This window comes from Mobula hypostoma, chromosome 4 (genome assembly GCF_963921235.1).
Source record: "Mobula hypostoma chromosome 4, sMobHyp1.1, whole genome shotgun sequence".
NCBI lineage: Eukaryota > Metazoa > Chordata > Chondrichthyes > Myliobatiformes > Myliobatidae > Mobula > Mobula hypostoma.
Window position 1 is genome coordinate 92113186 of NC_086100.1, and position 14191 is coordinate 92127376.

General features: G+C 44.4%; 1 protein-coding gene across 1 annotated transcript in view; it reads left to right on the top strand.

The window, feature by feature from the left end:
• The window catches only part of ky (kyphoscoliosis peptidase), a 48056-nt gene extending 40979 nt beyond the window's left edge, over positions 1-7077 (top strand). Inside the window, exons 6-7 of the mRNA XM_063047312.1 lie at positions 84-274; positions 6170-7077. Coding sequence (XP_062903382.1) covers positions 84-274; positions 6170-7077 — 1099 coding nt within the window. The remainder of the gene's footprint in view (positions 1-83; positions 275-6169) is intronic.
• Positions 7078-14191: the final 7114 nt, after the last annotated feature.

A 14191-nucleotide genomic window follows, 5' to 3' on the forward strand; every position in this document is an offset into this window, starting at 1 on the left:
ATGGATATTCTAAATCAACTACACTGCAAAATGAACTGATGCCATTTCTCATCATATTAAGACACCCTACCTTTCTGTTGCAGGTATGTTGAATTTTACTTCTTTACACATCCATCACTGTTCATCAATAATCATTTCCCCATGGAGGAAAAGTGGCAGCTGATTACTCCAAGGATTTCCCTCAAGATATTTGAAGATATGGTGTTCAGGACTGGTGACTTTTTTGAAATGGGTCTGATGTACATCCACCCGGATGTCCAGCTGATATCCACAGGTACAGTGAGACTGTGTGATCATCTGAAATTTCTCCATTTGGCTAATTTGAACAAGAAATCAATGTAGAGTGAAGGTGAATAAAAGAAAGATGCCAAGAGAGTGCAGAGGAGAGACCCAGAACTTCAGAGACAGATAAGTTACTGGAAGGGATTCTGAAAGACAGGATATATCCATGTTTGAAAAGACTGATTGTAGATAGTCAACATGGCTTTATGCATGGGAAATTGTCATTCACAAACTTTGTTGCACTTTTGAAGAGGTGGCCAAGAGAGCTGATGAGATAGGGCAGTAGATATTATCTACAGTACCTTGTGTTCAATACAGCTTTTGACAAGGCCCCACATGGTAGGCCCATCTTAAACAGGAGAGCTTCTTCAGATGCTGGAAATCTTGAGCAACACAAAGTGCTAGAGGAACTCAGCAAGTCAGGTAGCATCTGTGGAGCGGAATAAACAACTGATGTTTCAGGGCTAGAGCCTTCATCGTGACTGGAAAGGAAGGGACAGAAGCCCAAATAAGAAAGTGGGTGGGGGAGGAATAAAAGCTTGTAGGTGAAAGGGAAGGTAGGTGGTTGGTTTAATTTTAACAACAGAATGAAGCTGGGAGGGGATAGGTGGAGAAGGGCAGAAGGAGGGGAGGAGCACCACAGGGAGATGTTGGGCAGGTGATAAGAAGTGGTGAGAATTAGAACTAGAATTGGGAATGGAAAAAAGAGAGAAGAAGAGGGGGAAGAAGTTACTGAAGTTAGAGAAAGGTTAGGTTAAATGGAATCCAGGAACAATTAGAATTGGCTTGGTGAAAGGGGATAGAGAGTGGTGGTGGAGGACCGTTTTTTTTCAGACTGGATTGGTATTGTTTGTCATTTATCTTAATGATTTAGGTGACAATGGTTAAGTCTGTGGAATGTAGAAAATTAGTTGTGTGTTGGGCAGTGACAAAAGTCGTCTAAGGTTGCAACAGGATCTAGCTCAACTGGGAAAGCCGGCAAAACTGTGGCCAAAGCAATTTAACTTAGACAAGTGCAAAATCAAGCAAATGAAAAGTAAACTGGAGCAGGGCTTGGATGGTGAAAGGCAGGGTCCTAGAAATTGTTGTAGGACATAGGAAAAGGCCTTTCAGCTCATGATGTCTGCACCAAGTACAACACCAAATTAAACTAAATTTCTTCTGCTGGCACAACCCATGTCACTCTGGATGTTTGTGAGCCTCTTAAACACCATTATTGTATCTGCTTCCACCACTTCCGCGCTGGCAGATGGTTCAGATACCCACTCTTTCTGTGTTTAAAAAAAAGCTGTCACACACATCTCCTTTAAACTTACCCCTTCTCATCTTAAATGCATGTCCTCCAGTATTTGACATTTCTACCTTTCTTATGATTCAGAATTTGTAAACTTATTTCAGCTCCTCTCTCAGCTTTTCGTGCTCTAGAGAAAACAACCCAAGTTGTCCAACCTCTCCTTACATCTCTTATCCTTTAATTCAGGCAATATCCCGGTAAACGTCCTTCTGTACACTTTCTAAAGACTCCACCTTCATCCTATAATGTGGTGACCAGAATTCCAAGTACAGCCTAACCAACGTTTTGTATACAATATCTTCAACATGACTTGCTAATTCTTGTACTTTCTCCTCATTGCCATCTGAGATACTGCCAATATCAGTGGTGTTATCAGCAAATTTATATCTTGCTTGTGCTGAGCTGTGAGTGTAGAGAGGTGGGCTAAGTACACACCCTTCAGGTATGCCTGTGTTGATTGTCAGCGAAGATGACATGTGATCTCCTGATAAGGAAGCTGACCATCACAGGAAAAATACAAGGGCCTAGGTTTTGAAGCTTATTAATTAGTAGCGAGGGGATGGTTGTGGTGAAGGCCAACCTGCAATTAATAAAGACTAATGTTTGTTTTGTCATTATCTAGATGCTCCAAAACTGAGTAGACAGCCAGTGATATTTTATTCTTTGTAAACCCATTGTGGTGATAGGCAAATTCTAGAAGGTCCAGTCCCTGTTCAGGCAGAAATTAATTCCAGCTACCATTAACCTCTCAAAGCATTTCAGCTCAGTAGATGTGAGTGCTGCTGGAAGGTAATCATCGAGACAGCTCAGTCGATTCTTTGAAAGTGTGTGGAAATCTCAAAGCACTGTACTGAAAGGGTGAGCATATCTGTGAACATCCAGCCAGTGATCTGTACAGATTTCCAGTACCTTGTCAAGGTCACCATGATGCCCTGCAGAGGTTCATCCTCTTGAAAGATGTTCTGACATCAGCTTCCAAGACAGATGCAGTGGGAATTCATGCATATGCAGTGTTATTCATACATAAGGCATTAAACTTAGAGAATGAAGCATCAGTCCCATTTATACTAGTAGGTTTTATTTATTTTAATTAGCAGTGCAGAGTGGAGTAGGCCTTTCTGGCCTTTCAAGCCACAGCACCCCAGCAATCCCACAACCTTGATTAACCCTAAAGCCTGATTTCTGCTTCTGCGTTAACTCGACGCCATAACCTACGTGAGTAACTTACACACGTTGTGAGCATTTATATTTGTGTGTTGATGTGTCTCCATCGCTCTGCAATTCGGGCACATCGCGCATGCGCACACAGCTGCCCATGCAAGGCTTCATGGTCATGGTAATCTTTCTCGGGGTAAACAAGGAGCGAGTGTCTTTTTTCGTAAAAGCGAAATATGTCCTCCATAATTTCGGAGGTCTGTAAAGCTTTATGGAAAGAGTTGCAGCCAGAGTTCCTTACCTGCCCTTCAGTCGCCCAATGGGAAGTTATTGCAGCGTAGGATGAAATGCGATGCTACCAAGTGGACCAATCACGTGCAGTTACATTTTGGGAGAGGTGCGCGTGGCCGCAACACAAGCTCTCACATAGGGTTCCGCGTCAGCTTTGCGTAGGGTTTGCGGCGACGCAATACTTAACAGTGACGCATTGACGCAGAAGTATAAATCAGGCTTAACAATTTACAATGACCAATTTATGTGCCTCTGGTTGTGTCCCTAACTTCATAAAGAATTGTCTTCTTGCTCTCACAGTAGTTGAACGAATTGTCGTAGGAAATGGTAGAGGTATGTAGAAATACCAGAGATATTGGTGTAGACTTGAGTAAAGGGATATGGGCCAAACATGGGCTAAAGGGACCAGCTCAGAATCCAAAGGCCTATTTTCTGTCCTGTATAATCTAAAACTCCATAGGACACGGTGGTGCAGAACCACAGAGAGGAGGAGCAGGGAGACAGAGGAACACAGAGATAGACGCAAGGGTGGATAAGAACAGAGATACTCAGATGTGGAGACAGTGGGACACAGGACCCAGAGAGGCAGCTACAGAGTCTATAACAATTTCATACTTAGTGACCTTGTGAGTACGAGAAGGACCTAGAAATATAGAGAATGAAGAGAGACAGAGGGACAGAGAAAAAGGGAGATAAGCATACAGCGAGAGAGAGAATGAGAGAATTGAAGAGAGATGGAGTGGATGGGGGGGTGTGAAATTGCTGAATCAGTAGATACCCAGAGGATGAAGCTAGAATCTGTGTTGAGTGTTTCGGTCAAAGAATATTCATTCACTCTCTACCTATACATCACACTGAATGACAATGTGGCATGCACTTTCTGAAAACAGAAAAAGATTGCCTTTGTATAGCACCTTTTCCATCTCCATGATATCCCAAATCCCTTAAGAAAACTGGAGAATTGTGACGGTTATAAGCACAGCTGCAAATCTATGCTGTAAAACACCAGAAGCAAAAGTGAACTAAATGATCAGAATATCAAAGTGATGATAATGGAGGAAACAAAGTTACACAGGGCAAATGAGCTGGGAGAGGGGCAAGTTCGTTATAACACTGCCGTGATATGGTATATGTCAGGATACTGAGTATAGAAGTTGGGATGTTACCTTGTACATAATGTTGCTAAGGTTCCACTTGCAATACTGTGGTGGAAGAAAGGCTGAATTCAACATTTAAGAGAAATTTGGATAACTACATGGTTGGGATAAGTGTGGAGGACTTTGGTCCAGGTGCAGATCAATGAGATTAGACAAATTAATTGTTCGGCATGTACTAGATGGGCCGAAGGGCTGTTGGTCTGCTGTAGCGCTGAATCAAAATTGCAGGAATGCATCTGGAATCTATCCCTGCCCCCAGCTGGGATAACAACGGGTTATAATCTGGAGACACCTCATATTCCATCTGGGTAACCTCCAGCCTAATGGGATGAACATCAATATCTCTAACTTCTGGTAATTCCCCCTTCCCCTTCTTGAATTCCCCACTCTCACCTCTTCTCTTCTCCTCTCCTGCCTATCATCTCCCACTGGTGCTCCTCCTCTTTGCCTTTCGCCCATAGTCAGCTCTCCTCTCTTATCAGATTCCTTCTTCTCCAGCTCTTTTCCTACCTATCACCTCCCAGATTTTTACTTCATCCCCCCTCTTCTCCACCCACCTGGCTTCACCTATCACCTTCTAGCTTGTACTCCTTCCTTCCCCCTTCCCACCTCCTTATTCTGCCTTCTTTCTCCTTCCTTTCCAGTCCTGATGAAGGGGCTCAGCCCGAAATGTCGACTCTTTATTCATTTCCATAGATGCTACACGCCCTGCTGAGGTCCTGTTGGTTGGTTATTGATTTATTGATTGAGATACAGTGTGAAATAGGCCCTTCTGGCCCTTGGAGACATTTCGCACAGCAATCCCCTGATTTAATGGTAGCCTAATCATGGGGCAATTTATAATGACCAATTATCCTGCATTTGGACTGTGGGAGGAAACCGGAATACTTTGGGGGAACCCAGACAGTCACAGGAAGAATGTAGAAATGCCTTACAGCAGCAGTGGGAATTGAACCCTGGTTGCATGTTGTGCTAACAACTATGCTACCATACCACCCAGCATTTTTTATGTTGCTTGAATTTTCCAGCATCTGCATAGTCTCCTGTGTTGGGAAAATAAATTGTCACTATTTCAGGTGGAAACCTTGCATCTGGAGGGCATCAGTTCTTCAGAATATCTGCTGCTCCAAGTTATATATTGACTGAGTAACTCGAATGAAACAAATGAGGCAGAGAAAAATGTGATTAACCCCAGTGAGCAGTGAAGAGATGACTTGTTTACCACTCAGGGTTGCAAAAGGCAGCTTGGGCAATCACACAGGGCAGTATGGACCAAGCCTGTACGCTGCTGACTTAGTGCTATTCACCAAAAAGTTCATTATGTTTCATTGACTTCACACACAGAACAAACCCTGGGATGTGTGTGAAGTGCAGAGTGTTTCTTCTAAGGAGATTCACTTTAGTTTATATATAACTTGGGTATACGAGTTAGGAACCTAATTGCCTCTATAGATAATGTGGATGGTAACAATCCCAAAGGGTGAGGAGTCCAAGTCAAGTAGACATGGTTTAGGGTGAGGGAAAAATTTAGAAGGGACCAGGGCAGCAACCTTTTCACTCAGAAGGTTGTGAGTATACAGAATGGACTGCCAGATGGAGTGGCTGAGGCATGTGCAATAGCACAATTTAGGAAGCTTCTGGATAGATACATGGAAGGGTGGGACTTGGAGGGATCTAGGCTAAATGATCTAGGACTAGATGGGTGGGCACAATGGTCCGCATGGATTTGTTGGCTAAAAATGCCTATATCCATGCTGCGTTTCTCTGACTCTATAACCTATAACTCTATAGTGTGTGTTATTTGAACTTACAGTATGTGCCTGTGAAGCTTCTCTAAGCAAGTTTTCATTGGACCTGTACATTAGACTTGTGCACATGACAATAAACTGAACTTAATGTAAACCATCTTCTTTACTTAAAGCCCAGCAAAACAGCAGGAGGGGTTGTCAGTTGTGGACACATTTAACTAATTTTAACTCATTTCAAACAGTAAACGGAAGAGTGATTATCAACATAGAAGGGCACTCCCCAACCTTGTTTATGTACAGCCTGGATGAGAGGAAGGACTGCGCAATCCTAACCCTGACTAGGTATGGCATGAAGCTGGAAGTCCTGCCCCAGAAGAGAGGAGACCACAAGTTAAAGATCTACGCTAAGCCGTGGGACTCCGAATCAGAGACTTACACTTTTATTTGTGCCTATTTAATTAAGTGCGAGTCAGTGGATGAAAACTTCAAGCTGCCGAAGGTGTTCCATAACCCAATGGGCCCTAGCTGGCTCACAGAGATGAAAGGGCTGCTCCAACCCTCACACCCTGAGCCCCTCATTTACTGTAACGATGGCCGGTGCACGGTGCGCTTTATGGTGAATAAGGAACTGAGCTTCACCAGTAAACTCTCCTGCGACGAGGTTAACCTGTCAGATGAAGTCATGAGGAACCATGTATTCAAAACACATTTGGGCAACTGGGTGGAGTTCAAAATCCAGCTCCCACATTCTGGCCTCTATGTGTTTGCAATCTTTGCCAAGGACAAGGCCAGCCACAGCCCCGCACATGCCCATGTCTGCGAATATTTAATCTCCTGTGCCAACCACAATGTTCACTGGCCAGGCTTTCCCAAGATCTTCAGCTCCTGGACAGATGGGTGTGAACTGGTAGAGCCTCTGTCTGGCATCCTGCCCCCAAACCAGATTGTCAAGTTCAAGCTGAAGATCCCCCATGTCAGGAAAGTTCAGGTGTATGGAAAAGGAGCGTGTCCACTCAACATGAGCAAGGATGGCTACTGGGAGGGCATCTGCAACACCCAAGACGTCAAGCACCTCAATGTGGGTGTTTCGGACAAAATGTTTGACAACAAGTTTACATTTGCCCTTCAGTATGAAGTGGGAGACAAATAACATAGGTGAAGTTGCAATGGTGCTGACAGTCACCATCAGTAGCAAAAACGAGGCTGGTTGGAATAAAAATTTAAAAAAAACTTAAAGTCTGTCTGAAGGTGTTTAGTAAAATGGTCTCCATTTCACACTGAAGCTTCACAGCTGACTAGAGACTATATTCAAACTATTCATTTAACACCTGGACCCCATGACATGCTCAAAGAAGAAAGAATTAGAAACTGAATATGACTTTTACGTCTTCAGAATGTCCAAAGATATTTCAGAGCTAATAAATTACTTTTTAAAGTTTTTTAAATGTCGTGGTGTAGGGAACAATACAGCCATTTACTGTAAGTGACAGTTTGTCCTCAGTGCCTTAGAACATAGAACATAGGAATCTACAGCACATTACAGGCACTTCAGCCCACAATATTGTGCCGACCATGTAACCTACTCTAGAAACTGCCTAGAATTTCCCTACCACATAGCCCTCTATATTTCTAAGCTCCACGTACCTATCTAAGAGTCTCTTAAAAGACCCTATTGTATTCAAGACCCTGTTGGTCTTGAAGGTACCTTAACAGGTTGGTCACCATGAGGAGACACATTGATTGGTGACCAAGGAGGCTTCAACAAAGCAACGTAATTATACGCAAACAACAGGAATTCGACAGATGCTGGAAATTCAAGCTCCAACCTGATGGCATGAACATCGACTTGTCTAACTTCCGCTAATGCCCCACCTCCCCCTCGTACCCCATCTGTTACTTTTTTTTTATACACACGTTCTTTCTCTCACTCTCCTTTTTCTCCCTCTGTCCCTCTGAATTTACCCCTTGCCCATCCTCTGGGTTCCCCACCCCCCTTGTCTTTCTTCCCGGACCTCCTGTCCCATGATCCTCTCATATCCCCTTTACCAATCACCTGTCCAGCTCTTGGCTCCATCCCTCCCCCTCCCCCTCCAACTTTCAAATCTCTTACTCACTCTTCCTTCAGTTAGTCCTGATGAAGGGTCTCGGTCCGAAACGTCGACTGTACCGCTTCCTAGAGATGCTGCCTGGCCTGCTGCGTTCACCAGCAACTTTGATGTGTGTTAACGTAATTATACAGAAGCTTGGAAAGGGAAGTGAATCGAGACAAGGAATAGAACTGGAGGAGTACAGTGAAAATAGGGGTCGTCAGGCTGAAGGGAGTTGGGGAGGAACAAGGCTATCAGGGGGATCTTTAAATCAGGACAGTGGGAGAACAGGAGTGTAACAGGGGTGGTAAAGGACAGGAAAAAGGCGAGGGGATGTGGGGACAAGTTAACACACTGGGTGGTTGAGATGATCCGACATGGAGGGTGAATGGCGAGAACCCATAGAGAGAAGGTTAACATTGCTGAGAGCAAAGGAAACAAAAAAAAATAGGAAATGTGTGGCTAAGTTTGGGGAGGGGGGTCAGATTGTGTGAGGGAAAAGCTAGGCTGTGATTGATGTCCAGCCTCAAGAGAGAGGGTGGAGGGATACAGAGAGCGGGCAGAGGGAAGAAAGTAAGTGGGTGAACAGAGGGATGGGGAGGTTGAGGGAATGAGGGATGGGGAAAGTGAACAGAGAATGGGCTGGAGTGGTTGGAGTAGGTATCTACAAGCGGTAGTGATCAATGTGGTGTTCAAATCAGTTTTTTGTCTGTGATAAGACCCTGCAATCTGAGAGGAGCATTGGCTGGTGGAAACCTTACCCTGAGGAGGAACTGGTTTCTGCTCATTTGTAGCATGTCCTGTATATCAAGCTCTGTTCTCTCACTGGATCATGGCTGAATGGCTCCAGAATTGTCTGCCTACACCAGCACCAATTTGTATAGCACAATCACTTGATGTGCTGACAGATGGTAAGGTGTAAGTGAAGCACATCATTGTTCAGAGTTCATCCACATGAAAAGGGTTTGCAGTCCTATGCGATTGGAAATCAAGTAAGTCCACAGCGTACGAGTTTTGCCACCTTTTTCTCAGACAATGCCAGTTATGTACTCGCACCGGGGGCTGACCTGCGCCTGTGCCATCCAGAGCAATTTCCAGATCCACCACTTCTAACTGTACAGACACCCAGAGTTTCGATCCTGTGCAGGCTCCTGCAGAGCCCTAATGGGTCTGCATTGTCTTCATCCCATTACTGAGACCCAGTAGACTTGTGACAAGAGTGGCTCACCCCTTCGCTCACTCCACTCTGAACAGACCTCTCAGTGCCTTGCATTGCCTGATGGCCTTCAGCTGCCCAACATTTGAGCATGCCCCTTCACCATCCCCTACCACTTCCATCAAATGTGCTGCCACTTCTGAAACCCCTTGCCTCGCCGCAAATCCCGGGTTCCACCCCAACACTGTTGGCCAAGCTAACCCTTCACCCTTTTCTTGTCTCCACCATTGCTGCTGACCCTTCTCCCCCAGTATGCCAACATGCAACGGCCTAAAGACTTGTAACCAAGGCTACAAGTGTACCTCGATGCACTGGGATATTACTGGTTGTGGCCCCAGCATGTTAACCTTTCTCAACCCACTGCAATCACATAGCAGGTGATCAGAAGACCCATGGTGGCTGCACTAATGTGCACAGACAGTACTTCACTGGCTCCTCTTTCTCTGACATTCCATCCAATTTTAACACTTGTAATATGAGTGATAGAATCTAGTGGTTGGTGAGAATGTGAGAAGAAAAATAATAGATGAATGTAATGGGTGGTTGACAGTCAGCACAGACTCAGTTATGGCATACGATTCTATCATGCACTCTGCATGTGATTCAGTGCTGCAAGTTCACCCAGAATGTTCTGTTAAATGATGCAGTGCCAATGCATCACCCAGGGTGTCCAATCCCAAGTGTAAATGGTCAATGAAAGATGCCCTGTGATCACCTGTTGAACAGAGTTAGGCCATTCAGATGCCCAACTTTATGACTTCTTTGATGCAACATTGACTATGTATTGATGATGCAAGGGTAAGGTGTATGGCTAAAATTTGTGTCATTTATGTGTTATAATCCTGAAAATGTAAGAATACTCTGCCACACAGGATATTTTATAAGACTAGAAATGGAGATGAATGTGTGTAATTAAACCACAGGGCAGTCTAAGTATTTAATTAGTGCTGGACGATACCTACAGATAACCAGCCCTTTTTATCGGGATATAAACGTCAAAGTCACAAACAGTGCTTTACTCTACACAAAATGACGGAGTAACTCAACAGTCAGACAGCATCTATGAAAATGAATAAACATTCAACGTTTCAGGCCAAGACCCTGAAGAGAGAGTAGGAAGATACCTGAATAACAAGGTGCAGGAAGGGGAATGAGGACAAGCTAGAAGGTGATAGGTGAAGTCAAGTGGTTGGGGGAGGAGGGGATGAAGTAAGAAGCTGGGTAGAAAAGGCAAAGGGCTGAAGAAAAAGGAATCTGGAGAGGAGACTGGACCATGGGAGAGGAGCACCGGGGGAAGGTGATAGGCAGGTGAGGAGAAGACGTAAGATGCCAGAGTGGGGAATTGAAAAAGAGGAAGGTGTTGGGGAGAAAATTAGCAGAAGTTGGAGAAAGCGATATTTATGCCATCAGATTGCAGACTATCTAGATGGAATATAAGGTATTGCTCCTCCAACCTGAGAGTAGCCTCACTGTAGTAGTAGAGGAGGCCATGGACTGACATGTTGGAATGGGAATTGGGAGTGAAATGTTAGCCACCGGGAAGAAGAAAAGGCCATGGACTGAGATATTGGAACGGGAATGGGGATTGGGATTGAAACGTCAGCCACCGGGAAGAAGAAAAGGCCGTGGACTGAAGGCTGGAATGGGAACAGGGATTGGAAGTGAAATGGTTGGCCACTGGGAAGAAGAAAAGGCCATGGACTGACATGTTGGAATTGGAATGGGGTTGGGAGTGAAATGGATGATGCTCTGCAGCAACTGTACAATAAATAGTAATAACTAAATTACAATAAGTATATTTAAAACTACTTAAAATAGAGGAAAAGAAAGAAAAACTGGGTGATAGTAATCGAGGTTGGTTATTATATATTTAAATATAATAAATATATTTAATTAGGTCACCACACTCTTCTTGAACACCAGTATGATTGAAGCTGGTGGGTACCACACACTGCTGAAGTGAAAGGTTGAAGATATCTGTGAACACACCAACTAGTTGGTCAGCACAGGTCTTTAGTACCAGGTACCCCGTTGGACTGGATGCTGTCCTTGGAGCTTGTTGAATAGAACTAAGCCATTCTGTAAGTGCTCCTCTGCTTCCCTTGACCGTACCTTCTTGGTCCTCACCACTGGTGCTGCCATCTTTCGTCCCTGCTATATACTGGGAGTAGAAGTACAGCCAGGTGATCGGACTTTCCAAAGTGTAGGCGTGGGATGCCTTCTTGAGGTTGGTATGACAATGGTCAAGTATGTTGGCTCCCCTGGTTCCACAAGTGATATATTGGTGATACTTTTTCAGAGAATTCTTCAAGCTGGCTGGTTGAAATTTCCCATAATGATAGTGAAGGTATCATGGTTCACAGTTTTGTGCCTGCTGATTACATTGCTCAACTCCTCCAGTGCCTGCCAGAAGTTGGCCTGAGGTGGAGTGTAAGAAGAAAAGGAGCAGATAAAATGGATGACATTTGATCACTAGATATTCCAGGTTCAGTGAGCTGTACTGAGACAGAACCACCCTGTTTGTGCCTCACGATAAGTATCCTCCACCTCCTCTGCCTTTAAAAGACTTTGCTGTCCTGTCTTTGCAGGGAATGGTGATAACATCGAGCTGCAGCATTGTGCTTAAAATGGCTGGAGATTGTCATGTGTCCATGAAGTAAACTACACAGCAATCTCTGATGTTTCTCTGGGTACAGCAATCTTGCTCTGAGGTCTTCAATTTTATTTTCCAGAGACTGTACATTCACTAGCAAGATAGTCAGGAGTGGAAGGCTTAGGCCTCTGCATTCCAATTGTACCTGTAAATCCCCGCTTCTATTTTCTTGAAGGAGAACTGCACTCACAACCCAAGTCTGCCGTCTGAGGTTCATTGGTTTTGAGTATTGATAGACTTTTTAAATGGCAATGGCTGTGACTGTGGATTTCAGTTGCAGTAGTCCTAAATGGAACTATTTGATGATTCCCATTGGAGCTGCATGCAAACCAATGCTGCTTAATGCCACCATCTTACCAGGAGTGAAAAAGCACTTGGCTGGGAAGCATTTCTTGAGGATGATCTATAGTCAAACCACTGGACTGAGTGTGCCCAGGTCTTGCACTCATCTACAGTGGTAAACAATTAAATGGCTGGCAGAGAAAGAAAGGACAATGTAAGGAGTCGATTATTTCAAGAGGATAAATTGATAAGCCCAAATAAAATTATTACTGGCTCTTTAAAGGAGGGAGAAAAGCACAGGGTCTGGCCCTCATCTTCCAATATTATTCAACAGATGGAGTACTGGAAAACTGCAACTCGATTGTTAAAGCAGCATACATCAAAGTTGCTGGTGAACGCAGCAGGCCAGGCAGCATCTCTAGGAAGAGGTACAGTTGACGTTTCAGGCTGAGACCCTTCGTCAGGACTAACTGAAAGAAGAGCTAGAAGAGATTTGAAAGTGGGAGGGGGAGGGGGAGATCCAAAATGATAGGAGAAGACAGGAGGGGGAGGGATGGAGCCAAGAGCTGGGCAGGTGATAGGCAAAAGGGATATGAGAGGATCATGGGACAGGAGGCCCAGGGAGAAAGAAAAGGGGGAGGGGGGAAAAACCCAGAGGATGGGCAAGGGGTGTAGTGAGAGGGACAGAGGGAGAAAAAGGAGAGGAGAGAAAGAATGTGTGTATATAAATAAATAATGGATGGGGGTACGAGGGGGGAGGAAGGGGAATCAGGGGAAATTTGAGAAGTCAATGTTCATGCCATCAGGTTGGAGGCTACCCAGATGGAATATAAGGTGTTGTTCCTCCAATCTGAGTGTGGCTTCATCTTTACAGTAGAGGAGGCCGTGGATAGACATATCAGAATGGGAATGGAACGTGGAATTAAAATGTGTGGCCACTGGGAGATCCTACTTTCTCTGGCGGACACAGCGTATATGCAAGAGTTGGTAGAATATCAAGCGTAGAACAGAGAGCATGTTACTGGACAGGACAGGTTTGAGTGATGGCCATGAGGGCAAGTTGGATGACACAGTGGGACAACTGGTAAGAACTGTTGCCTCACTTCAGTGACTTGGATTCAATCCTGACATCCACTGCTGACTGTGTGGAGTTCGTATTCCCTCCCTGTGACCATTAAAGTTTCCTTTATGTGCCCTGATTTTCCCCCACATCCCAGAGACGTGGAAATCATTAGGTTAACTGGACATTGTAAATTGCCTCTTGGATGTAGGTGAGTAGTAGAATGTTATTTTATTTAGAGATGATATAACACAGTAGCAGACCCTTCTGGCCCAACGTGTCTGTACTGCCCAGTTACACCCATGTGACAATTAACCCCCTGACCCATACATCTTTAGAATCTGTGAGGAAACTGGAACACCCAGAGGAAGCCCACGTAGTCACAGAGAGAACGGAACCCGGGTCACTAGCACTGTAATAGCACGATATTATGGTGTTGGAGGGAGTTGATGAGGATATGGAGAGGACAGACTATGGGGAAATTAGTGAGGAGTGGGATTGCTCTGTAAACCAGCATGGACACAGTGGGCTGAAATAGCCTCATTCTATATCATAAGGACTTCAGAGTATTTTCCATTACTGGCCAAAGCAAAGAAGGTAATGCTCAAAATGTCTGAAACACTAGTTTAGGCCACACATATACCTTATTGAACACCACACTATGAAAGGTGGTTTGCACTGAGAAGAGTCCATAGATTTATGAATACCTTATTAGGTCTGGTGAATGAGAGGGGAAAGATGACTAAACTGGCTTAGATTTTTATTTAACAAAGGAAGTTGAAAGCACATTTAATTGACAGACTTCAGTGGCTCCACCATAATTTGAAGGTAATTAGGGATGCACGATAAATCCTGGCTTCACCAGTGATGCCCACATTGAATAAATGAATGAATGAACAAGATTTGTATCAAACCAATATGGAAAACAATCACATCACAAGTTTGGTGATTCAGGGCAGCAAGCAG